At 37.5% G+C, this 24,548-nt stretch overlaps 1 protein-coding gene across 1 annotated transcript; it reads left to right on the top strand.

Annotated features, from left to right (window-relative positions):
• Nucleotides 1–898: 898 nt before the first annotated feature.
• Nucleotides 899–22,671, top strand: nek10 (NIMA-related kinase 10). The gene is made up of 36 exons (XM_056242644.1): nt 899–1,052; nt 1,083–1,145; nt 3,507–3,596; nt 3,680–3,737; nt 3,885–3,994; nt 4,074–4,172; nt 4,258–4,342; nt 5,718–5,759; nt 5,841–5,919; nt 6,017–6,084; nt 6,462–6,541; nt 6,613–6,699; nt 9,026–9,250; nt 10,956–11,095; nt 11,851–11,912; nt 12,004–12,078; nt 12,368–12,432; nt 12,580–12,682; nt 12,838–12,966; nt 13,055–13,192; nt 13,983–14,028; nt 14,580–14,701; nt 14,770–14,872; nt 15,724–15,799; nt 16,030–16,159; nt 16,294–16,364; nt 17,723–17,921; nt 18,036–18,141; nt 19,033–19,075; nt 19,367–19,398; nt 19,575–19,675; nt 19,748–19,858; nt 20,192–20,294; nt 20,378–20,430; nt 21,294–21,334; nt 22,043–22,671. The coding sequence occupies exons 3-36, from the start codon at nt 3,535–3,537 to the stop codon at nt 22,107–22,109; spliced, it is 3,111 nt and encodes a 1,036-aa protein (XP_056098619.1). The 5' UTR covers nt 899–1,052; nt 1,083–1,145; nt 3,507–3,534; the 3' UTR covers nt 22,110–22,671.
• The last annotated feature ends 1,877 nt before the right edge of the window (nt 22,672–24,548 follow it).

Below are 24,548 nucleotides of genomic sequence, written 5' to 3'. Positions count from 1 at the left end.
CATGAAAATTGGGGGCAAAAACAAAAGTATTGCGTTTATAATTTTGTTCAGTGTAGTGATGAGTGTCCCAGAAACGGTCAATGTGCTGGACCTTCTTGACATACGTGACCCCCTTCCCCCCACCCCCACCCCAAATTGAAAGTGACTGTGATAGTGATGGCTCAGATAGGGAGTACCAGGGTGAAACAGCCCATTTGCCAAGTAGACTATTGAATGGCGATGCAGAGGTGAATTATCTGGAGGATTGGGCAGATGTTCATGAGAACCAATTGGTGTGCTCCACACATGACCACAAACAACCCTTTCTACAACGTGCGGCCCATCTTCAGTGCACTGAATGAGTGAACACACATCTCCCTGAAACTGGCCTAGGACAGGGCCCAAGTGAAGTCATGGTCTAGCCCATGGGGGTCTAGCCGAACAAGCAGAAGTTCCTCCAGGGTGTAACTTTGTACATGACAACCCTTTCACCTCACTAAGCCTTCTTCACGAAATGACAAAACGAGATATTGGATGTCTTGGAATGAATTGTGTAGGTCTAATTGAAGAATTTGAATGAATTCTGACTATGTTGTTTCCCACCGGTCACTATTGTGACCGAGTATAAAACCTAATATTTCACTAACTTAACCAACATAAAATCAAAAAAGGCATAATGTTTGAGTGTTAGGGAGGTCTAAGGAGTAAAATGCATGTACTCAAGTTGCAAGAAAAAATTTGGGATTAAACGGGTTAAACATGGATTCCATATTTAAATGCACTATACGAATGTGTGAATTTCTGTATTTTTCTTATGGCACAGACGTGTTGCACTAGTTGAACTGCATACTGTGTGTCATTTTTGCTAATCAATGCCATTTTATTGCAACGCTTGTTGTGACTTTTGTTTGTGTGTGATAATGTCCCAAGAAAGATCAGTGGAAAAAGCGAAACTCGAGCTCATCATCCTTGCTCGTGTGTTTGAGTAGTAACCTTGGTAACTGCAAACGCCTCAACATCGCGTCGTCTCATTGGTTGCTGTGTGTGTCTTCACAATCCTGATTCGAGCTTCTGTGTGTTGTCTTCTCGAAATACAAACCTAGAGAAATATATGACGACCTTCAGCTATGCGATTAAACTACCCTTAATATTCCTGATCCACACAGGTGAGAAAATACATCCAGTATGATAAAAAAAACGTTAAATTTCGTTCAGTCTGTGGCTTAAAAAAGTATTTGGACTCCTGTGTCACACTTGCTTGAATGTTTATGCTTTTGATAAAATACAAACACAACTGGCATTTATTTTAAATAAAGATAGCATATGGACATTTTTCAAGTACATATTATTTTTAAATAGCTTAGAAGTTTTATGTCTTTGAAATGATAAAAGCGACAGAAATGGTGTTTGAAAACGTCGGACACCTGTGTCAGACTGATGACGCGTTTTAACGGTCATCAGCATCGCAAATCCTGCAATGTTTTTTTTATATATATGTTCATTAAAAAAAGGTATGTACAATTATTTACACTATAGTTAATATTATATTACATTTGCATCAAATTACAAAAATAAATAAATAGTTAACGCTGCATTGGGAGTGATGGTAAAATTGACATCTTTCTCTCTTCTGATTGCCTTTAGAAATCTCTTTTTTTATTACTCTTATTGAAAGTCTACTATTGTGGAGTTTCTTTTGCTATCTGAGCAAATGGGAACACAAAAATATGCATTTAATGTAGTCTCTCATTCACGACTTCCTTCTGATAAACTCGGAAATGTGAAAAATGTCCTACTTATCAGTATTTAGCAGTGACATTGTTAGGTTTTTTTATTTACAACAAAATAAGCTAATTTTCTGTTAAAAATATGAAAGCGTTGCAATTAACAATTTAATAAGTAATGTTTACAGTGGCTTCATAAATTAATTAAAAACATTAAAAAGCAAAACACACCTGATGCACACATTGCTTTTGTGTGTAGTTAATTAAGATAGGTACACCATCTTGCTCTGACAAAAGTTTGTTTTATTATTATACAGAATTCAAGTACAAACAATTATGGCATAATTCAACAATAATACATATGTTTTTGTGTTGATACAGCACTTAGAAGAATGAACCAAACAGAACCAAATAAAAGAAAGACAAATAGTAGGGGGTGAGGGTCTTATAACTAATATATAGTCTAATACCGTAACATAAACAAGTCCAAAGCGGAAAGAAGTTTCAGGGCATTTCTGTCCAACATCCTTTGAAGAGATTTTACAAATAGCTTCAAATAACTCTTCCATGCTCAGACGAAACTGACTTGAACGCACATAACGTCGTACGAACTTCCCATGAGGACTGAACGCACCATAACAGGGAACTTTGTCAAGGTTCTCTCAAAGTTACAAACAAACGCCTTCCAGAAACTAGATCATTCATAATGTTCTCAAAACATTAGCCTATAGCCTACATCGTTCATGGAAAGTTTTTTTTTTTTCCCCTGAAAAGTTTAAGTTGGACGTCCATCTAACATTTTTGAATGTTACTACTACTTGTTTCAGAATGTTTATAGATAATTCAAAAGTGACATTCCCATAATTTTTGCAAAACGATAAAATGGTATTTTCGTGTTCCTTTAACTTTTGCCTAAAACCTTTAAAAAACCTTTAGAAATAAGGTTTTGGTAACTTAATGTAAACGTTAGTAAAACGTTCTGAGAACATATTTTTGTTTGATGGGAGATTCAAAGACATTGAGAAATTAAATGTTCTTTTTGAAGCCACTGTATGTGTCAGTTATTATTGTTTTCCTAATGTTTTGGGGCCCTTAACATGCTCTAAAACACTCAAAACTTTGTACTCACATCGGAATCGTCTGCCATTAGGGCTTGGCCAAAGCTGGTACCCGGGTGTGTTGGAGGGGCTCTACAGCGCCCCCTTTAATGCCGTTTAAAAACTTGGTCCATATTACTTGCACGTAAACTCGGTACACATATAGATCTTATTGAGTCGAACAACTTTCAAACTGCAAGTCATATGTTCAGCCCAACAGAAAGTCAGCTATTCGGAGGTTTGTGAAAAGCGCATGTGCTGAACTTTTTAATACTACTCCTTGGGAATTCATGCAATTGCCACCAAACTCAGTCAACATTACATGACATGAAATTCGTCTAAATTTAAATGATCTCATGCATGTGCCTGTTGTGGTTCGCAGTCATAATGGCACCAGCTGCTGCAGTACATGTGGCATATTCAAATTACTTTTTATATTTACCCGGTTTAAATGCATGTTGCCCATCGTGCATATTAGTTTCCCTAAAGGACCCAATCATTGCTGCTATATATTTTTTGGTTGGTGTTATTAAATATTAACAGTAGCTCACCCAAAAAGTATTTACTCACCCTCATGTCATTCCGAACTTGAAAGCTGTATTTGTATCTTTTGTTAATTATGTAATTGATTTTAAGTTTGTAAGAGGACAGTTAAAATGGCCTTTTAAAAATGTAAGTATTTCTTATACTTTTCTATGTGCTGCAGACATGAGAGAAATCAAGATTGTGCCAACATGCCTCTCCAAGACAGAAAGTCTAGAGGACCAAACAGATCACATCCAAATCCTAAAGACAAGTAAGCCATTACTGAAACTTTTACTGATGAGAATTTAGTTTTTCTGCTGATATTTATTAATGTCTTTTTAAAATAATTTTTAGGGAGCTTCTTGATCTCAAGAGACTTTTATCACTGATCACAGCTCCAATTTACAAACAGGTAACATTTAAATTTTTACCTAAAGAATCACAAAATGTCTAACCATTTGCCAATCAAAATCAGAATGTAATTGCAATTTGATTCTCAGTTAAATTCTGAATTGACGTGAGTTCAGTTTCTCAGTATCATCTCTGCTCCCCATCTCAGGTTTCATCTTTGAGTCAATCCAAGGGACGAAAGTCTCAGAACTCCTCAAATGTTCCTGACCACCGGAAAAACGGCACAAACAATGAAGCATCTGAGCTGGATAACTTTAGGTGCACAGTTTCCCTTGTTATTTGGTCATTTTGCTCTTATTCAGTCGCATTTTGTAACCGATTTTCATGTCGTTACCAGTGTGATTTACAGAAACCAGAGATGTTTTAGTGACCATCCACATCACACACTGTTCCTGGACATCTTCACTGCCTTGATCAATAACAGACTCGGTTGTAGGTCTGTATTCATGAGTATGATGCTGCGAATGTATACCAGCTAGTGTGGTTATGGATTACTGTAGACTAGTCTTATTTGTTTTCAGCAACTGGCTGGAAAAGTCGTCCTCAGACAGTGTTTTAAGAGTTCTGAACTGCTTGAGATTGTTGATCAGGGATCCTCTTCACCAGGTGAGATCTAAAATCTTTGTTTAATATAAATATGTATTCGAGTCATTCCGTGTCAACTCAACCAGAGGTCCCTGCATGGCTACATTTTTGGATTTTGATTTTTTTTTCTATGCAGTTGTTTTGGTGGTGGGAAACAATATATATTTCTAGTTTCAACATTATATATTCTACTGACATTACCCTTTAAATGCAATAAGCATCAGCTGTATGCAAAGTGTGACTCACATTTGGTTTTCGACCATTTAAAACGTTTAAAATTCAACAATTTCGAAATGGACCCACATTGAGATACCCATATCTATGGAATTGAACCATATAGGGCCTTGAAAATAAAGATATTAAAAGAAAATTTTGTTAATAACCAGAATACAAAATTATATTGAGATATCTTTTTGGGTGGCACGCAAACATTGGAAAAACAATATCTATGGCACTCAGACAGGTATGTTCAATGCAATAGTTTTGATAGAAAAAACGAGATACATTTTTTGTTCTTCAGCTCTTTGAACAAAAACGTATCATCTGTATGAAAAAAAAAAAACATTTTTAATTTAACAATTTACTCTTAGGGCAATTTTGAGATCCCAATATCTCTGGAATTAGTGTTCTGACAAGTATCATGATTAAATGGTATATATTAGTTTCTACAAATTAAAAAAATAATGAATTCCGTTCTGGACGATCCTCTTGCTTGTTAAAATTCTTAAGTCGGAATCAGGTTTTAATTGGTTTAAAATTGAAGGCATCCTTATTATTTACATCTGAGTACTACAGCTTGTGGTTGTAAGGGGGCGTGACATTTTCCGAATGTGCTAAGTGCTGCCAATCACAGGACACACTGAGCCAGCTAGCCAATCACAGGACATTTCATATTTCGGAAGGAGGGGCTTCATCGAAACTAACGACGCGTTCGGGCCAGACTGGGGAAAGAGGTGCTGTAATAATGTAAAATATGTTAAGAATAATTAATTTATTGGACATGAAAGCATATTCTAATACACCCAAAAAAAACGAAATCAAGACAAAAAAAGGCATAATAGGACCCCTTTAAGTCATTTTCACCCACCTGTAATTTTACTTCCAATCTCAGGTGAAAATTGTCATCTCCCTCTACAAAATAGTGGATTCCTTAGTAAATAATATTCATCCATTAAATTTTAGATTTTGGCTTTAATCTCTTGTTATGTTTGTCTTTCTTCAACAAAATCTAAAGTTTGAGCTGGGGAAGTTTTTGAACTTTGGTTGATTTGACACGGAATGACCCTATTATTATTTTATAAATTTATATTATATAGACTTATAATATAGCCAGTGCTATTTACACCTGGGTGCAAATAGTAATTTCAAAATAAAAACATGTTGTTTCCTCTTATAGAAAGTCTTCTTTGAACTGCAAGGTGCTGGGCAGCTCGCTAAGGTACAGACTTTCACTATGTTCAAATGCAGAAATGCACAGCAGAATGTGGAAATTAATTGTCTCTCGTTGGATGTTTTTCAGCACATGGAGTCGGTTGCCACTGTGTATCTAGAATGCAGAGAACAGACACTGGAAATTGAGCAGCTGGTTGCAATGACATGTGAGACAGACATGCTACAGTATGTACAGCTTGGAAACGAGCCGCAAGAATAATGATCTGTTTGCTAAGCTTGTTTCCCACATCATTTGCTCTGCAGATATGTTTCAGAAGTTGTCTTCTGTTGAGGAACAAAGACAGTGGATTATTCATTGTGGTGCACATAAGGTATGTGTCTCTCAGATAAATAGGCATCACGGGCAGTGCTCTTTCTCGGTTTACATCCTATCTCACTGATAGACAACACTTCATTGCTTTCCATAACTTCAAATCTTCCACTTGTTTTCTCTCTCAAGGTGTCCCTCAAGGCTCTGTTCTAGGACCTCTTCTTTTTCAATATTTATGTGTTGCCCTCTTAGTCATATTATCCAATGTCATGGTCTCAGCTATCATTGTTATGCTGATGACCTGTTGCACTTCCCCTTGACTCATTAAATGCCTGTATTGCTGACATCAAAATCTGGTTCATAATCTGCGTAACAACTTTCTGAAATGTAATAATGATAAAGCTGAGGTTATTGGTTTCCCTCTTTTTTTTTGCACAGACCCTCGTGAAGCTGCTCTCTACTCGAGACAGTAGTGTAGTATTAGGAGCTCTCCTGGCTCTCACATCACTCGCTGAAAGGTACTTGTATATTAGGAGTAAAAATTACATTAGCACAATGAGTTTAATCAATAATCCCACTTCTCATTTAGTCAAGAATGCAAAGAGAAGATCGGAGAGCTGTCTGTTGTGGAGCATATTCTAGTTGTATTACAAGAATATGACATGTTATCGAAAAGGTAAGTAGAGGCTCATTTTGACAACTTGTGGTGTTTTTCTATAACTTTATTTGTCTTTATTTACTTTTCTATGACTTTATTTAACTTTAATGTTGTTTGCTGTTTGTTGCATGAGCATTCCTGCATTTAATTTGTGACTGTTGATGCTTTTATGTAATTATTGCTATTCGCACATTACTTCTTGCAATTGATTGATTTGATTTTAAACCACAGTTTAATCTCTGGATATGTTACATTTGCAAAAAGTGTTATTGGAAATCCATGAAGCTGTAACTTTTTGTTTTTTTAGGCGTACTTATGAGAAATGAAAAATTCAGAAGTTGCATTTACAAGATGCCATAAAATTCTATTTGTTCCTTGTAGAATCCTAATCCATCCAAATAGAATTGCATGTACCAATGTTCAAAAGTCAGTAAGTGAAAAAGTTTTTTGTAAAGAATTTTTTTTCCAGCAAAGATGCATTCAACTGATCAAAAGTGACTGTTAAGACATAATATTACAAAATATTTACAATTTGAAATAAACACTGTTCATTTGCATTTTCTATTCATCAACGAATAAAAAAAAAAGTATTACAGTTTCCACAAAAATATTTGATAATAATTTCCAATAAACCAGAGTCAATTAATCGACTTATACTATGGTTACCACACCTTAAGTCATCGTTCAGATGGTTTTTTTTTCTCAACAGGGTCACTAATAGCGAAACTGTACGTTTATCTGCTTCAAGATCAGCGCCGGTATTTCCTCGCTAATGATAAATGTCATGTAGCTTTTAAGTTGCTAATCTATTTTACTGATAAAATCGTTAGAGCAGCGCTGACCACACGTTTCTGTATGTGCGTGTGTTTTGAGTGGGAGAAAGAGAGTATGTGCTTTCTGTACATAATAAAACGTAATTTTGTTGCAATAAACAGGTAAATAATTTGTCTTTTTTATCCTACTTTTTACTAGATTTATTTGCTTGGTCAGTGAAGTTGTGAGTTTTGGTTCTTTGGCTGTAAGGAGCTCTGAAATAACTGAAATGATTTGGCAAATGATATGGAGCTGTAAGGCGGTATAAATATGCCTGGAACTACTTTAGCTGTGCGTTTCCCTGAAAATAATTGCACTCCTTAAAACGTTTGTCAACCAATCAGATTAAAGCATTCAACAGCCCCGTAGAATAATATAATATAATTTGAATAGTCAAGGCAATTGGTTGAGCAGCCTGACTAACACAACACTGGTTCAAATCAACATCATGTGATGCACTGGTGCCTGTAGTGGCACATAAGTTACACACTTCCCCTTTAAATCTTAAAGGCCCCCTGAAATCAAAATGTACGTTTTTTTTTTTTTGCTTTTAGTATGAATATGTTAGCCTTAAGGTCATGAATAAGCTGGTGTGTTCCAAAACAATGACAAAATTCACATTTAGGAGATATAAGCATTCAAAATGTACAGTCTCTCACTTCCGCTAAAATGGACCACCTTCTCATCACATCTTCTGTCCAATCAAATGCTCTCTAGAATCTAAAGCTCCGCCCCCTATGCTATAAATACCACCTGGCCAAAGTGACCGTTGACACGGAGTAATATGTGTTGGAGATGTGTGTTCGGTTGCTCAAACGCTCGAGTTTTATTCCGTTTTCCAACTGTTCGTTGGTTAAGAATGAAATGGCTAGAATTTATTCACACCTCTACTATTGAATCCAAATATCATCAGCGCTCGGATTCGCTTCCATGGTGCTGTCAAGTACGACTGTAGTCTGTGAGGTAAACTAAACGCTATTGGCTATTTGAAAAGGGGAGGAGCCATTTAATATGTCCCGCCTTAGCTTCCTGTTTCAGTAGAAATTGTGTCAACGCATCATGCAGGAAAGGAAGTGAGGATGCACGAATAAGAATGGAAAAGCACCCAAAGATGCGCGTTCCAAGGCACTTTGCTTTGGCACTTTCCCATTGAAAATGGGCAATACAGTTCTATCTGGATAATTTAGTCGTGGGCCCTGTGTCCCATCTGGTTGCCCGTTGACGGCAATATTGCCCAGCAACATTGCCCAAAAAGTTGCCCTGTGTATCATCACCTTAAGTTATAATAACTTTGCAACGGAAGTGAATCAGTCAAAACTTTAGCGGGACAATAACTTTATTCTAGAGCTGCTGTAAAGCCAAAACAATCTCTGTTACTTTAATTTCCTATTATCACTGTAAAGCTGCTTTGAAACAATCTATGTTGTTAAAAGTGCTACATAAATGAAGGTGACTTGACTTGAGTGACTTTCAGTGGGCCTTTAATTCCTTTCTCATGGTGTATTTCTCCATGTGTGTATAATCCTCTCAGGTTGAGCGCGGAGCTGCTGAGGTTGCTTTGCTCTGTGCAGTGCATCAGGGATCAGGTCCGTCAGTGTGACGGGGTGCCGGTGCTGCTCAGTCTCCTGCACTCGGAGCACGTGAAGCTGTTAAGGAGCTCGGTCTGGGTGCTCGTGCAGCTGTGCCAGGATCCCGACACCAGCGCTGAGATCCGGGCGTGGGGCGGCGTGCAACAACTCCTGCGCATCTTACACGGGTGGGTCTCAATGCAGTCGGGTCACGTTTGCTTGAGCTCAAGCGGCAACCATCCTGTCTCTCTCTTGAAACCCACACGGAAGTGACTTAAACTGCAGTTTATCGACAGGCCGCTAGAGACAGGCTGCGAAAGAGAGTCAATCCCAGAGACCCGCATGTTACAGTAATATGCCCAACTTTACAGCAGAAGAAAATTAGTTTGCAGCCTGGTGCAAAAAGCGGTTTTGGTCTATATAGCTAATTTAGCCCTTCATGACGACTGTGAGGTTGGTGAATTTTTTTATAACTCATCCGTTTAAATTATATTAAGCCTTAACGTTCTGCATAATTAAGGGCGTGGCCACTTGAGTGACAGGTGGATTACCGCTGATGTCACTACTAGCCGTTTGTCTGCTGTCTGTTAGCGTCACGTCACCTCAGCTAATCTGCCTCGCTGCACATTTTCGTTTATCCGGGAGGCGAAATTTTTTTTCACAGGATGGTAGGGGAAGACTCATGAATGTTCATTAGGGAACTCATCCCTGATTGGTCTGATGACCTACCCCTAACCCCGCCCCTAAACCTACCCGTCACTGGGGGTCTGATGACTTACCCCTAACCCCGCCCCTAAACCTCCCCGTCACTGGGGTTAAGACCAATCAGGGATGAGTTCCCTAATGAATATTCATGAGTCTTCCCCTACCATCCTGTGAAAAAAAATATCGCATCCGGGAGTGACGCTGCCAAGATGGCGACGGCCGGCTCCGCCCACTTTTGTGCTTCAAAAATGCTCTTCAGAAACACTACGGGTGACGTCACAGACTCTATGTCCATATTTTTTTTTACAGTCTATGGTTGAGCTTTAAATGCACTTTAAAGGAGTAGTTCACACAGATGTTCATGTCTTTCTTTCTTTAGTCGAAAAGAAATTAAAACATTCCAGGATCTTTCTCCATATAGTGGACTTCAATGGGGTCTAACGGTTAGAAGGTCCAAATTGCAGTTTCAGTGCAGCTTCAAAGGCTCTACACGATCCCAGCCGAGGAATAAAGGTCTTATCTAGCCAAACCATTGGTCATTTATATACTTTTTAAACACAAATGCTTGTCTTGCACGACCACGACTTCACGCATTACGTAATCACGTTGGAAAGGTCAGGCGGTAACCTGACGTAGGCGGAAAATGTAGCGTAGGGTGAAACAATCCATCTCATTTTCTCCTCCAACTTCAAAATAGTTCTATATCGCTGTTTTACTTAATAATGTGTTTTAAATGGCGTTTGACTTAGTCTTTGCACGTTCGCTTTGTAATCACTGGGTTAGTACTTCCGCCTACATCCCGCGTGACCTTTCAACGTGATTACGTAATGCGTGGCGCATCACAGCTAGTGCAAGACGAGCATTTGTGGTTAAAAAGTATATAAATGTTTACTTTTTTTTAGAAAATGACCGATGGTTTGGCTAGATAAGACCCTTATTTCTCGACTGGGATTGTGTAGAGACTATGAAGCGGCACTGAAACTGCAATTTGGACCTTCAACCCGTTGGACCCCACTGAAGTCACTATATGGAGAAAAATCAATGTTTTCCTCAAAAACCTTAATTGCTTTTCGACTGAAGAAAGAAAGACATGAGCATCTTGGATGACGTGGGGGTGAGTAAATTATCAGGACATTTTTATTCTGAAGTGAACTAATCCTTTAAGTCATGCAAAACTTTTTGTTCCAGAGAACGAGTGTATGTGTCTGATCGCTCCACCATTGACACGCTGTCCAGCGCCAATGCGTCAGGAAGGATTCACAGGCATCATGTGTCAGCGCAGGTGAGCCCTCGAGAGACCGCGGAGAACACCATCAATCTGCAGGCAGGTGAGGATGCACAGGAAAACACACAAGTGAATTATTTTGGTCATGTGGTAAAATTAAATAATATACATGCTTAATAAATCTTTATGAAAGCTTGTTTCTGCCACGAAAAAAATTAAATTAAAAAGGTGATTGCGGCTTTTTAATTCACAATTATGATTTTTTTTTTTTCAGAAGGCAGAATTGTGAGAAAAAAGTCAGCTCTTTATAACTCTATAACTTTATAACTTGAAATTGCGAGTTTATATCTCTCAATTCTTGGGGGGAAAAATGCAAGAATTCGATGTAAACTCAGAAAAAAAGGTCAGAATTGTGAGATTAAAAAGTCACAATTTTTAAAAATTGTATTCCATGGCTGAAACAACCTTCCATAGATCTTAGACTATATAAGAAGGTATAAAATATATGCTATCCTATATGACATCCCTTAAATACATGCAGCAAATGATTAAACATCATGTAGACAACATGTCGAGCATATTGAGATGATGTAATGCATCTTCACTATGATGCCTCTGTAATGGAAAATATAATGACAAGTGCATGCATGGAGTTGAGCAACGATTTTCCATAAAAAATGAAGAATTGTCAGGTTTGATTTCATGGTGACTTTAACAAAATACTGTAACAAATAAAATGAAATGAATTGCTCACTATTAGTTGACGTCAACTAATGAGACCTAATGTAACGTGTTGCCAGTACATTCGGTAAAGTTTGAACAATTAACGAAAGCACTGACTCCTGCCCCTGTTCCCAGCATGCTGTGCAGCGATCACCGAGCTTGTTTTGGATGATACGACAGCAAATAACGTGGTTCAGGTAGTTCATGGTCACCTCTCTCGTGAATCAAAGACATCAGTTTGCATTCATCTCATATTTATATACTCTACATGCATCCAATCTGTTTTAGGAGAACGGTGTGTACATAATTGGCAAATTGATTTTGCCACAAAGCTTTAAAGAACCTCTAGAAAAATCTCTACAGGTATGTCAGTCTAATGAATAAACTCACATTTCACATTATTACTGCTTCTAGTACTAATACTACTACTAATAATAATAAATGTGTGTATATAAAAATAAAGGCTGCAGAAACTGCTCACTTTAAAGTTTTTTATGAAAGTACAATACAGTATGCAAAGATGGATTATGGTTCTTATGTCCTTAAAGCATCTTTTAATTGCAGCGTTACATTTTCTACCTAAAATGTTCTCCTCTTTTCCCATAAGTACGCCTGAAATGCAGATAATAATGTTGCTCCTTATTTTCTGAAGTGTTATGCTTTCAGGGCCTTACGATTCCTTTTTAGTATGGAGCGCAATAGACATCACTTTAAAAGGTATTTTATTTGTAATGTATTTATTTTGTAGAAATGTATTAAATTGACACACTTTTATCTACATGAGGTGGTTTGTTTATTTATTTATTTATTTTAATGTTTTTTCTCTTTTTTTTTTCTAAATGAAATGCTGTTTGTTTGTTCCAGACTGTTTTCTCCAGAGTTGTTTGAGATGTTTATCGATGTTGGGCACTATGTGAGAGACATTACTGCGTATGAACCACTGCAGGAGAAAATCTCACTCTTAACGGTAAGAGACTGAAGATGGTCTTCATCGGTGAATTGCATTGACACATCTGCTTCTCTAAAGCTATGACATAAATGGAAACATTTGCGCTAAAATAGTCAAAACTCTCTTATATTTTCTCTCTGGCATGTTTACATTATGACTGTGTTTATGTGTAGGAGGAGGAGTTAGATGTTCTCAGGGAAAGCATAGAGACGGTGAACCAGAACCGACCTCCTTTGAGAGTGATCAATGGTTATGCGGTTTTGGACCATCTGGGCAGCGGTGCCTTTGGAAGCGTCTTTAAGGTGAAGGTGATCTGTGCTGCTTCTTAGTACTTTGTTAGTTAGTAGTTAAATTGAGCCATTCACAGGTGTTTTTTGCTCCCACACAAAGGTCCGTAAGCAGAGCGGACAGAATGTTCTGGCACTGAAGGAGGTCAACTTTCACAATCCGGCCTTCGGCAAGGACAATCGATCCAGAGACAGCAGTGTTGATAAGATCGTGTCTGAGCTGACCATCATTAAAGAACAGGTGAATAATGCATTCTCTGAACAGGTTTTCCTGCTTGAATGTTGATTATTTTCCTCTTATACTCCATTGTTGCGGCTCCTCTCTTCCCAGTCTGTCAGTAACGCTCTGTTTAGTTCCTGTCTCTATGAAGCTCCTCCTTCTGAAAAGCACACTGTGCTCTGATTGGTCGGCTGGATCAGTGTGTTGTGATTGGTCGAGTGTGTTTGGGAAATGTCCCGCCCCTTTCCATAACCGCCAGTTTAACACACTACTAACTAACTCAACCAGGCCCCGCCCCTTTATTCTGCATATGAATTATTAAAATGAGGAATATTGTGACGTGTTCGTTCCCGGAAGAAACTCAAGTGTACAAAATGGAGGCGTTTCAGGAGTTCAGAAACACTGACACTGATATAGAGACGAACTGGAACTTTGTAGAGCTTTTTCACCCGCCAAAAAACCCAAATTTGCATAAAAGTAAAATAAACTTCATTTTTAGAACATTAAAATTTGCTTGCTCTGTAAAAGTGTTTTCATGACAATTAAGCATGTCTTCCCCTCTCTTCAATTCTCAACAAGTAGTTAAAAAAAATTGTGTTTAATTAAAGGATGATTAGGATTATAGCATTACTGCATTTTTATATAATTGAAATGTGATTTATTGTCATGTAAATAATGACACAATTAAAAGAAATTTCATTAGGCAAAATATAACTTCTTGTATTTATCATTTGACATTAGAGTGAAATATGACCCTGATATTCTCACAGGAAATGGAAAGCTGTCATTTGTCATTCTTAATTTGTTTCAGATGTGTCATCCAAACATTGTAAAATACTTCAAAACATTTTTAGAAGGTACGTACTCTCCTGTGACATTTAGTATGTATAAATTGTATTACACTTATGATATGCATGTAATGATTTTAATCAGTACAATGGGGTCCAAAATTCTGCGTCTCAGACTTTTGGTCTGCAAACTAAGCATATGTGTATTATACAGATATATTATATTTATTTTGGTGCTGGGCAACGATTAATCACGATTAATCGCACCCAAAATAAAAGTTTGTGTTTACAAAATACATGTGTGTGTACTGCGTATAATTATTTTGTATATATAAATACACACACATGCATGTATATATTTAAGAAAAATGTGTTATTTATATATAAAATATTAATATTTATATATAATATAAATTATGCATAAATATACATACAATATATACATGCACATATTTCTTAAATATATACATGCATGTGTGTGTATTTATTTATACAAAATAATTATACGCAGTTCACACACATGTATTATGTAAACACAAACTTTTATTTTGGATGCGATTACTTGTTGCCCAGCACTAATTTATTTATATAATTTACAACTGTTTTTGTCCTGGTCTCAGCTGACAAACTCTACATCGTGATGGAGCTGATAGAAGGAGCTCCACTGGCTGAACATTTCAGCTCTCTCAAAGAGAAACGGCAGACGTTCACCGAGGAGAGAGTCTGGAACATTTTCATACAGGTGATGAGGAACTCTGAGGAAATATGAAATAAAAATGATGAATTATGTTCATACTGAAACTTCCATAGATCTGTCTGGCTTTGAGATACTTACACAAGGAGAAACGGATCATCCACCGAGATCTCACACCCAATAATATCATGCTGGGAGAGAGAGATAAAGTCACTATAAGTGAGTTGATTTGAGCTTTTACTTGTCCAGAGCATTATATGGGGAAAACACACACACTGCCGTTCAAAAGTTTGGGATCGGTAAGATTTTTAAATGTTTTTAAAAGAAGTCTCTTCTGCTCACCAAGGCTGCATTTATATGATACAAAATACAGTAAAAACAGTAATATAGTGAAATATTATCAGCTTTGAAAATAGTTGTATACATTTTTTTTGGATTCTTTGATTAATAGAAAGTTCAAAAGAACAGCATTTATTTGAAATAGAATCTTTTGTAACATTATAAATGTATTTACTGTCACTTTTGATCAATTTAATGCATCCTTGCTGAATAAACATTCATTTCTTTAAAAAAAAAAAAAACATTTGAATGGTAGTGTATAATGTTAGAAAATATTTGTATTTCAGAAAAATGCTTTTTTATTTTTTTTATTTACACAACTGTTTTCAACATTGATAATAATCATAAATGTTTCTTAAGCATCAAATCATCATATTAGAGTGATTTCTGAAGGATCATGTGACACTGAAGACTGGAGTAATGATGCTGAAAATTCAGCTTTGATCACAGGAATAAATTACACTTTACTATATATTAAAATAGAAAACAGTTATTTTAAATTGTAATAATATTTCACAATATTAATGTTTTTTTTTGTATTTTTAATCAAATGAATACAGCCTTGGTGTGTAGAAGAGACTTCTTTTAAAAACATAAAAAATCTTACGATCCCAAACTTTTGAATGGCTATATACACACACACACAAGGAGTGTGTGTGTGTGTGTGTGTGTGTGTGTGTGTGTGTTTAGGCAAGTTGTACACATAATAACCAATCTAATGTATTTTCCAGCTGACTTTGGTCTTGCTAAACAGAAACAGGAGAACAGTAAGCTGACGTCAGTGGTCGGGACAATACTTTACTGCTGGTACTGTACTGAATTATTTTATTGTCTTGAAACTCATAAATAAAGTATAAAAAGAAAAGAAATCTTTTATTTACAGTTCTCAAATACCTGCTATGACCAGGTGAACATTTGATGGAGTTTGAAGTGAAGCATACTTTCTGTGTGTGTGTGTGTGTGTCTGTGTCTGTGTCTGTGTCTGTGTCTGTGTCTGTGTCTGTGTCTGTGTCTGTGTGTGTGTGTGTGTGTGTTAGTCCTGAGATCGTGAAAAGCGAGCCGTACGGTGAGAAAGCAGATGTTTGGGCCGCGGGATGCGTCCTCTATCAGACGGTCACTCTCACGCCTCCGTTCTACAGCGCAAACATGCTCTCCCTCGCTACCAAGGTGTCGTTTCACCATATAGTGAAGAAATCCATCCGGAAATGCATTCTATAAGGATTCAGACATTTTAAAAGAACTTTCAGAGACTTGTCAGGTTGTTCAGATCTGATGTTCCTCCATGTTCTTCATGTGTTTAGATCGTGGAAGCAGTGTATGATCCAGTGGAAGACAAAGCCGTCTCTGAGAGAGTGACGGACATGATTAAATGGTATGATTCCCTTTCAGATCCTCTCTCTCTGGACAAACATTCATTACGACGTGTGTTCAAGTCAAATATGTATATATATATTTGACTTGAACACACGTCATAATTAAGTAGTAGTCTATTCTTTGATCAAAATAGAGTAAAAACATTAATATTGTGAAATAATATTACAATTTAAAACAGCTGTAGAAATTTTGGTAGAAATAATATGTGTGTATATAGTAAAGTCTATGTGTATAGTATACAGTACATGTGAATATATAGTAAAGTGTAATTTATTCCTGTGATCAAAGCTGAATTTTCAGCATCATTACTCCAGTCTTCAGTGTCACCGATCCTTCAGAAATCACTCTAATATGAGGATTTGATGATTAATTATTATTGGTACTCAGTTATTAATAATGTTTTTTATTATAATCGATGTTGAAAACTTGCTGCCCCAAATTTTTGTGGAAACCGTGATACATTTTTTCAAGATTCTTTGATGAATAGAAACGTTGAAAAGACCAGCATTTATTTGAGAAAGAAATCTTTTGTTGTACATTTAAAAAAAAAAAAGATATTAATATAAAAAACATAATAACAAAATTAATGTATTTTTTATAACAAAAAAAATCTGAATTACAGAATAACAATAAAGTGTTGGACATTTCATATTTATTTATTTCTACCAAAATGAAGAGTAAAGGTTGTAAAAAGGTTGAAAAAAACTGTTTTTCACAGAGAATTATGGGAAATAAAGTATGTTTGCACGAGTCTGCTTCCTCATAAGTCATACTCTCTGAAAGCATTACAACTTACGGTAATTCACAATACACAAAAGTGTAGTTTTCAGTTTCAGTTTGTAGTTTTCAGAAGATGTTCCACCCTTATATAACTGTTTTCAACATTGATAATAATCATAAATGTTTCTTGAGCATCAAATCATCATATTAGAGTGATTTCTGAAGGATCATGTGACACTGAAGACTGGAGTAATGATGCTGGAAATTCAGCTTTGATCACAGGAATAAATTACATTTTAAAAGATATTAAAATAGAAAACAGTTATTTTAAATTGTAAAAATATTTAACAATATTACTGTTTTTTTTGTATTTTTGATCAAATGAATACAGCCTTGGTGAGCAGAGAGACCTCTTTTAACAACAAAAAATCTTATGATCCCAAACTTTTGAATGGCTACACACACACACACACACACACACACACACACACACACACACACACACACACACACACACACACACACACACACACACACACACACACACACACACACACACACACACACACACACACACACACACACACAAGGAGTGTTCCACCCTTATAGGACTCATTCTTGCTGGCTTTTGATCAGGTGCTTGACTCCAAACGCAGATGTGCGTCCTGACATCATCGAGGTCAGTTCCGGAATTTCTGATATTATGATGAAGTTTGTGGACAGTCTCTGTGCATCCCATAATTCACTCGAGAGAAGGGCCGAGCGAGACCGGAAGAGAGCGCAGAAGTATTTCCTGGAGAGCAACAGGACCAGGATGTGCAACTCACTGCAAAAGGTTTGATCTGAGAACTACTGCACATTTCTGTTTATCGGATAATAAATAACCCTGGTTTTTCTCTTTTGGAAATGATTCCGGCTGAATATTCGGTGTATTTTGTTTTTGATTCAGAGCTTTGGCCTCAAAGAACAGGATGGGCAAGATCAATCACAAACACAGGGCTTTGAAACTTCTACATCTGTTTTAGCAAGTGGAGCAGAGCAAAAGCAAAGTCAAGGTGACACGTTGCATCTAATACCTGAACACATCAGTGCACTAGTTTCTGCGGCCTGTACATACTTAGTGCAGTGTCAATGCAAAAGTACAATTCAAAATGTGAAAACAAACACTTCTAGCTGAGCATTTAGATCATATGAATAACATAAATAGTCGGCACTTTGAGTTTTACCACAGTAAAGCATATCTATATAGCAAAAACTGCTTGATTGCTTGTATCGTCACAAAATGTAAACTACAGTAGTGGCGAAATGTGATGCCCGACCTTATTCACTCTTTATTCAAATATTATTATATATAAAAAAAATTATGTTATAAGCATATTGCTTAGTTTGGTTTAAGTCAAATGTTTTACTTGTGATAACGCAATAAAACATGCCAAATCGTGCCGACATAATTTTTGGCCCGGCTGTCATACAAAACAAAATTATGAACACATGCAAAAACAAGAGAGAAGAACCAACGAAATATTAATAACTGACTATGTTGTAATCATTGTATGCTTTTTCCTGTGAGCCTTTTGTTAATGAAATAAAACCTGTAGCTGTAATTTCCCATTTTTGCCAAAATTATTTTGTCAGATAAATACCTTAACCAAGTTTAACATTAAACTTAAGGTATTTATCTGACACAATTATTTCTTCCCTCATATTTAAAATACATATTGTGTATATAACAATGTGTTCGGCCCAGCTTCTGCATTTGCACACTTGCATTAAGTGTTTCTGACCCATTTGTGTGACTAAAACAGCATTACATGTGTCAAACAGTGTGTTAGCTTCATGTCTTGAAAAACCTCGTCAGGCATTTATGCTCTAAATAAATTGCAAGAGAGAAATACTTCATTTGGTCAATTTAAAAACAGTGCTTTTTTCTTATTTAAAATGTGAAGATGTGTCGCAGTGCATTGTGAAGAGTTCTGATGAACTGCTCAGGTGAGTTTGTCCATTCTCATTATCTATCTATCTATCTATCTATCTATCTATCTATCTATCTATCTATCTATCTATCTATCTATCTATCTATCTATCTATCTATCTATCTATCTATCTATCTATCTATCTATCTATCTATCTATCTATCTATCTATCTATCTATCTATCTATCTATCTATCTATCTATCTATCTATCTATCTATCTATCTATCTAAAGCTTTTCTAATTCTAACATTTATAATGTTTTTCAAATTATTTCTATTTGAAATAAATGCTGTTTGTGTTTGGCAGTGGGGATTGTCAAAAGTCAAAAGCACGACCAGGTAAAAAATCTCAGTTTTGCTGAGAATGTGCACAGTTATGAGATGCTCTTTGAATTCTGCTTTGACGTATATATTATTTGTAAAAGTAACAGTGCTCTCATCTCACAGAACATCTGGAAATAATAGGGATATAATATTGTGTTGCTCTTGTTTTTTTTTTTTTTCCATGTCCACAGGATCGGCAGGAATTTGTTTATCTCAGAGAAAAGTTCGACAAATTGATGATCCCAATCAGAGGCTTCTTGAACTTCTGCATAAGATTATATTTATAACTCAGGTAATTTGGAGTCTATTTTCAGGCATTTTCCAGAATGTTTCCATCTCTTTTATTAATATTTTCTGTTTGTAGCTCCCACCAGCTCCTCAAAACAGCTTCAAGCAGCGAGCAATCGAACGCTTTAAGAAGCCGCTGTTCTCGGACGGAAGCGATCCCTACAATTTGAAGGTGGAGCTCAATAAGGTACTTCATCTTATTTAATGCAACAACATCATTTTTGTTTATGTTGCCTTGTCTTGACATTGTTGTGGTTTATTCCGTGAGCAAAAGTGCACAATAATAGGGGAGTTACTGGAATAAAGTGTATGATTTCGCTGACTTTTGCCCTTATAAAAGATGTGCAGAACCACAACACTTAATGAATCCTTAGGCATTGAGATAAAACTGTAGTAAACCTTAATAGGGGAAAAAGATGCAACATCTCCCTCTTGTGGATGTTATAGTAAACTTCAATGGAAAATGAATTAATTTCAGTGTGCTTTGAGTTGAAATCTGCTTTCATTTCAACCCGTTCAGGTTCTTCAAGGCAGTCAAGAGCTGGTGGAGATGTCATCAGCCAGCAGAGAGTGGTGGTCCATGATCCAGTCTCTCAGTTCAGACCCATCCACTGCTGAAAACCGTGGAAGTGGAACTCAGATTCTCTCCTTGATTTGATTTTAAAGCATTACAAACTCCACTGAGTTTGTCTTATTTATTTTATAGGGGAATCCGGTCACTCCAGTCTTCAAGACGGGCTCACCTACGAGGAAATACAGGTAGGATTTAAAAATGTCTTGTTGTGCTGTACATTTTGCATGAATAATTTTATTATTATTATTAATCAGCATGGAATGTTCTTGAGAAATCAATCAGATCCGTTGATGATACTTACTGATATTTTTGCTGTTGTTTTCCCTCCAAAATCACTGGAGGAGGATGTTATAAAAGAACTGGCTTTTGTTTGTTAAAGTCAGCATGAAAAGAAAGTTGCCCTATTGTGACGTGTGTCCGAGTTAAACGGCTTCTGGAACAAGAACAAATGTGGGCGGGGCTTGATTTTGTCTGTGGGGAATTGATTGGATGGTTGTGGTTTGCTATTGGTGGATCTCATGTGAGTGACAGGTCGCTACGCCCTCGCGCCAGTAAACATGTCATCAGAGAAGAGAAGGGGAAATTATTTTGATTAAAGATTACGAGGCACATGAATTTAAAAAATGATGAGAATGGATACATTATAAACGGCAATATTCCATAAACATTTCCATAAAATTATCAATTTTTATTTCAAGGTGGCTTTAAAAGGAAAGACTAGATGTAAGGTGATATTGAGGACACAGAAACAGTTGATTATCAATTAAATGAATATGCCCAAGAAAACATGCTAATATTTGGGTTATAGAAAGAAAAATTTTATATTATTATTTATGTAAATTGTCAGTGCCAAGAGCAAAAAATGAACTAAACTCAAACCAAAGTGGTGAAATTAGTTAAATCTCACCCCTCTCCCACCCCATATTCACTTAATGGTCATTATAGAAACATAACTGATATGATTTCCATGTTTTAAAGGCTGTGACTTTAATATTATGTGTTGAGTGTTATATAAGTTGTCAGTTGTATGTTTTGTGTGGTGTTTCAGAGCATGGTGGAGGACGTGCTGGAGGAGAACGGCTATTACAGGTGATTCTGATCAATTTACAGTGCTGGAAGTACACTAATCAATCCAAAGAATTCTGCACAAATAAAATGCATCACAGTTTCCACAAAAACAACATTAATAATAATCATAAATGTTTCTTGAGCATCAAATCATCATATTAGAGTGATTTCTGAGGGATCATGTGACACTGAAGACTGGAGTAATGATGCTGAAAATCCAGCTTTGATCACAGGAATAAATTACACTTTACTGTATATTATTCACATAGAAAACAGCTATTTTACATTCTAATAATATTTCAGAATTTTACTGTTTTTTTTATTTTTATTTTTATTAATGCAGTCTTGGTGAGCAGAAGAGACTTCTTTAAAAAAATGTAAATAAATATTTTGAATAGTTTTACAGCAGATTTAGTTCACAAATAACTGATAGGCATGACCTAAATATGATTTTATGATTTTTGAATGAATCGTTCAGTGTTATTAGTGAACCAATTCAGCAGGTTCATTGGAAAGAATCGGCTTGTTCATGAATCATAAATCACTGAAAGATATGTTTTATGAAATTAAGTGGAGTATAAAGTAAAGATAATGCTTTGCAATGCAGTGAAGGAAAAGTAAATGTTTCCCAAAAGAAAAATACTCTGATAAAGTACAGATATTCAAAACAATGTCCTTTCTCTGATCTGTGTGTGTGTGTGTGTGTGTGTGTGTGTGTGTGAACTGCAGAAGCGAGCTGGATTCAGGAGCAGGAATGAAACGTTCTCAAACACTCACATCTGCAGCACTTCAGTGATTGACAGCTGTCGTCGTGTCTGGAGACGCAGCGGCCTCTCAGGTCAAACGTGACACATGCACAGATGACCTGACAGTTATCACATTATGAATCATAAGCTGATTATATGGATCTGAAGAACACGTGTTAACCTGATGTTAGATTGCAATAGTCAATGCACGCACATAGATGATTTACCTCATTTGAATCTGTGCACTTTAGTGTGTGTGATCTTCCCTACTTTTTCTGGTTATTCTTTTTTTTTTGTTGACAAAACATGCATATGAATTAAAATACAGTTTAAATATTAAAATCAGTAGTTTATTTTTTCCTAACTAAATGAATTCTAGGCAATTTATTACTCCCACTCAGGACATGTTAAAATAAACAGAGGAACGCTTTACAAAATTCAGAAGATTTATATATATATATATATGTGTGTGTGTGTGTGTGTGTGTGGCCTTTATTATAACATTGTTTGTCTTTCTATATTTTATGTATGTTGAGTGCGGCCCAAAAGTCTGAGGTTACATTGAAACTTTAACCCTGCAAATAAAATAAAGTTTAAAACTGAAAAGAAATATTTAGTATTCTGTGCTATTTCTAGGACACTAATCAAATGTTAGAATACTAAATCTGTAATTACCGTTTATATTAAGTTAGAGGATGCATTGCATTTTAACTAGTGGTGTCAGGCTATTGAACCTCAATGTTTATTGTTTTTAACAACACTTTACAGTAGTGATGGGGACGAGACCGCCTGTACCGAGTCCGTTGGTTTTCAAATACAGTCGAGTCCGAGTCAAGACCGAGTCTTTGAGGAAGCAAGTCCGAGTCGAGATTTTGTCTCGACATGTCAGTTTTAATATTCATGATTTAATATCACCCCAGTTAATAATCAACAGTTAGGCCTACAGACTAAGCTAGATTGGTAATTGTTTAGAGGAGCAGTCTTAACTAGTGGAGTCTTTGAAGGGTCGAGTCTGAGTCGAGACCGAGTCTTTGAAGGGTCGAGTCCGAGTCGAGACCGAGTCTTTGAAGGGTCGAGTCCGAGTCGAGACCGAGTCTTTGAAGGGTCGAGTCCGAGTCTTTGAAGGGTTGAGTCCGAGTCTTTGAAGGGTCGAGTCCGAGTCGAGACCGAGTCTTTGAAGGGTCGAGACCGAGTCCAGACCGAGTCTTTGAAGGGTCGAGTCCGAGTCGAGACCGAGTCTTTGAAGGGTCGAGTCCGAGTCGAGACCGAGTCTTTGAAGGGTCGAGTCCGAGTCTTTGAAGGGTCGAGTCCGAGTCGAGACCGAGTCTTTGAAGGGTCGAGTCCGAGTCGAGACCGAGTCTTTGAAGGGTCGAGTCCGAGTCGAGACCGAGTCTTTGAAGGGTCGAGACCGAGTCCAGACCGAGTCTTTGAAGGGTCGAGTCCGAGTCGAGACCGAGTCTTTGAAGGGTCGAGTCCGAGTCCAGACCGAGGTCTTTGAAGGGTCGAGACCGAGTCCAGACCGAGTCTTTGAAGGGTCGAGTCCGAGTCGAGACAGAGTCTTTGAAGGGTCGAGAACGAGTCCAGACCGAGTCTTTGACGGGTCGAGTCCGAGTCCAGTCCGAGTCTTTGAAGGGTCGAGTCCGAGTCTTTGAAGGGTCGAGTCCGAGTCGAGACCGAGTCTTTGAAGGGTCGAGACCGAGTCCAGACCGAGTCTTTGAAGGGTTGAGTCCGAGTCCAGACCGAGTCTTTGAAGGGTCGAGACCGAGTCCAGATCGAGTCTTTGAAGGGTCGAGTCCGAGTCGAGACCGAGTCTTTGAAGGGTCGAGTCCGAGTCGAGACCGAGTCTTTGAAGGGTCGAGACCGAGTCCAGACCGAGTCTTTGAAGGGTCGAGACCGAGTCCAGACCGAGTCTTTGAAGGGTTGAGTCCGAGTCCAGACCGAGTCTTTGAAGGGCCGAGTCCAGACCGAGTCTTTGTAGGGTCCAGTCCGAGTCCAGACCGAGTCTTTGAAGGGTCGAGTCCGAGTCTTTGAAGGGTCGAGTCCGAGTCTTTGAAGGGTCGAGTCCGAGTCTTTGAAGGGTCGAGTCCGAGTCTTTGAAGGGTCGAGTCCGAGTCGAGACCGAGTCTTTGAAGGGTCGAGACCGAGTCCAGACCGAGTCTTTGAAGGGTCGAGTCCGAGTCGAGACCGAGTCCAGACCGAGTCTTTGAAGGGTCGAGTCCCAGTCGAGACCGAGTCCAGACCGAGTCTTTGAAGGGCCGAGTCCAGACCGAGTCTTTGTAGGGTCCAGTCCGAGTCCAGACCGAGTCTTTGAAGGGTCGAGTCCGAGTCTTTGAAGGGTCGAGTCCGAGTCTTTGAAGGGTCGAGTCCGAGTCTTTGAAGGGTCGAGTCCGAATCGAGACCGAGTCTTTGAAGGGTCGAGTCCGAGTCGAGACCGAGTCCAGACCGAGTCTTTGAAGGGTCGAGTCCCAGTCGAGACAGAGTCCAGACCG

The sequence above is a fragment of the Rhinichthys klamathensis genome, unplaced genomic scaffold, assembly GCF_029890125.1.
Source record: "Rhinichthys klamathensis goyatoka isolate OS25496 unplaced genomic scaffold, OSU_Roscu_1.1 h1tg000737l_1, whole genome shotgun sequence".
Taxonomy (NCBI): domain Eukaryota; kingdom Metazoa; phylum Chordata; class Actinopteri; order Cypriniformes; family Leuciscidae; genus Rhinichthys; species Rhinichthys klamathensis.
The sequence above is the reverse complement of the archived record's forward strand: the minus strand, read 5'-3'. Positions and strand labels throughout refer to the sequence as shown.

Coding starts and splice junctions, on each gene's coding strand:
- nek10 (XM_056242644.1), top strand. CDS start 3,535: ATGCCTCTCCAAGACAGAAAGTCTAGAGGACCAAACAGATCACATCCA. Junction 3,738..3,884: donor CAGCTCCAATTTACAAACAG/GTAACATTTAAA, acceptor TCCCCATCTCAG/GTTTCATCTTTGAGTCAATC. Junction 20,431..21,293: donor TCACCTACGAGGAAATACAG/GTAGGATTTAAA, acceptor GTGGTGTTTCAG/AGCATGGTGGAGGACGTGCT.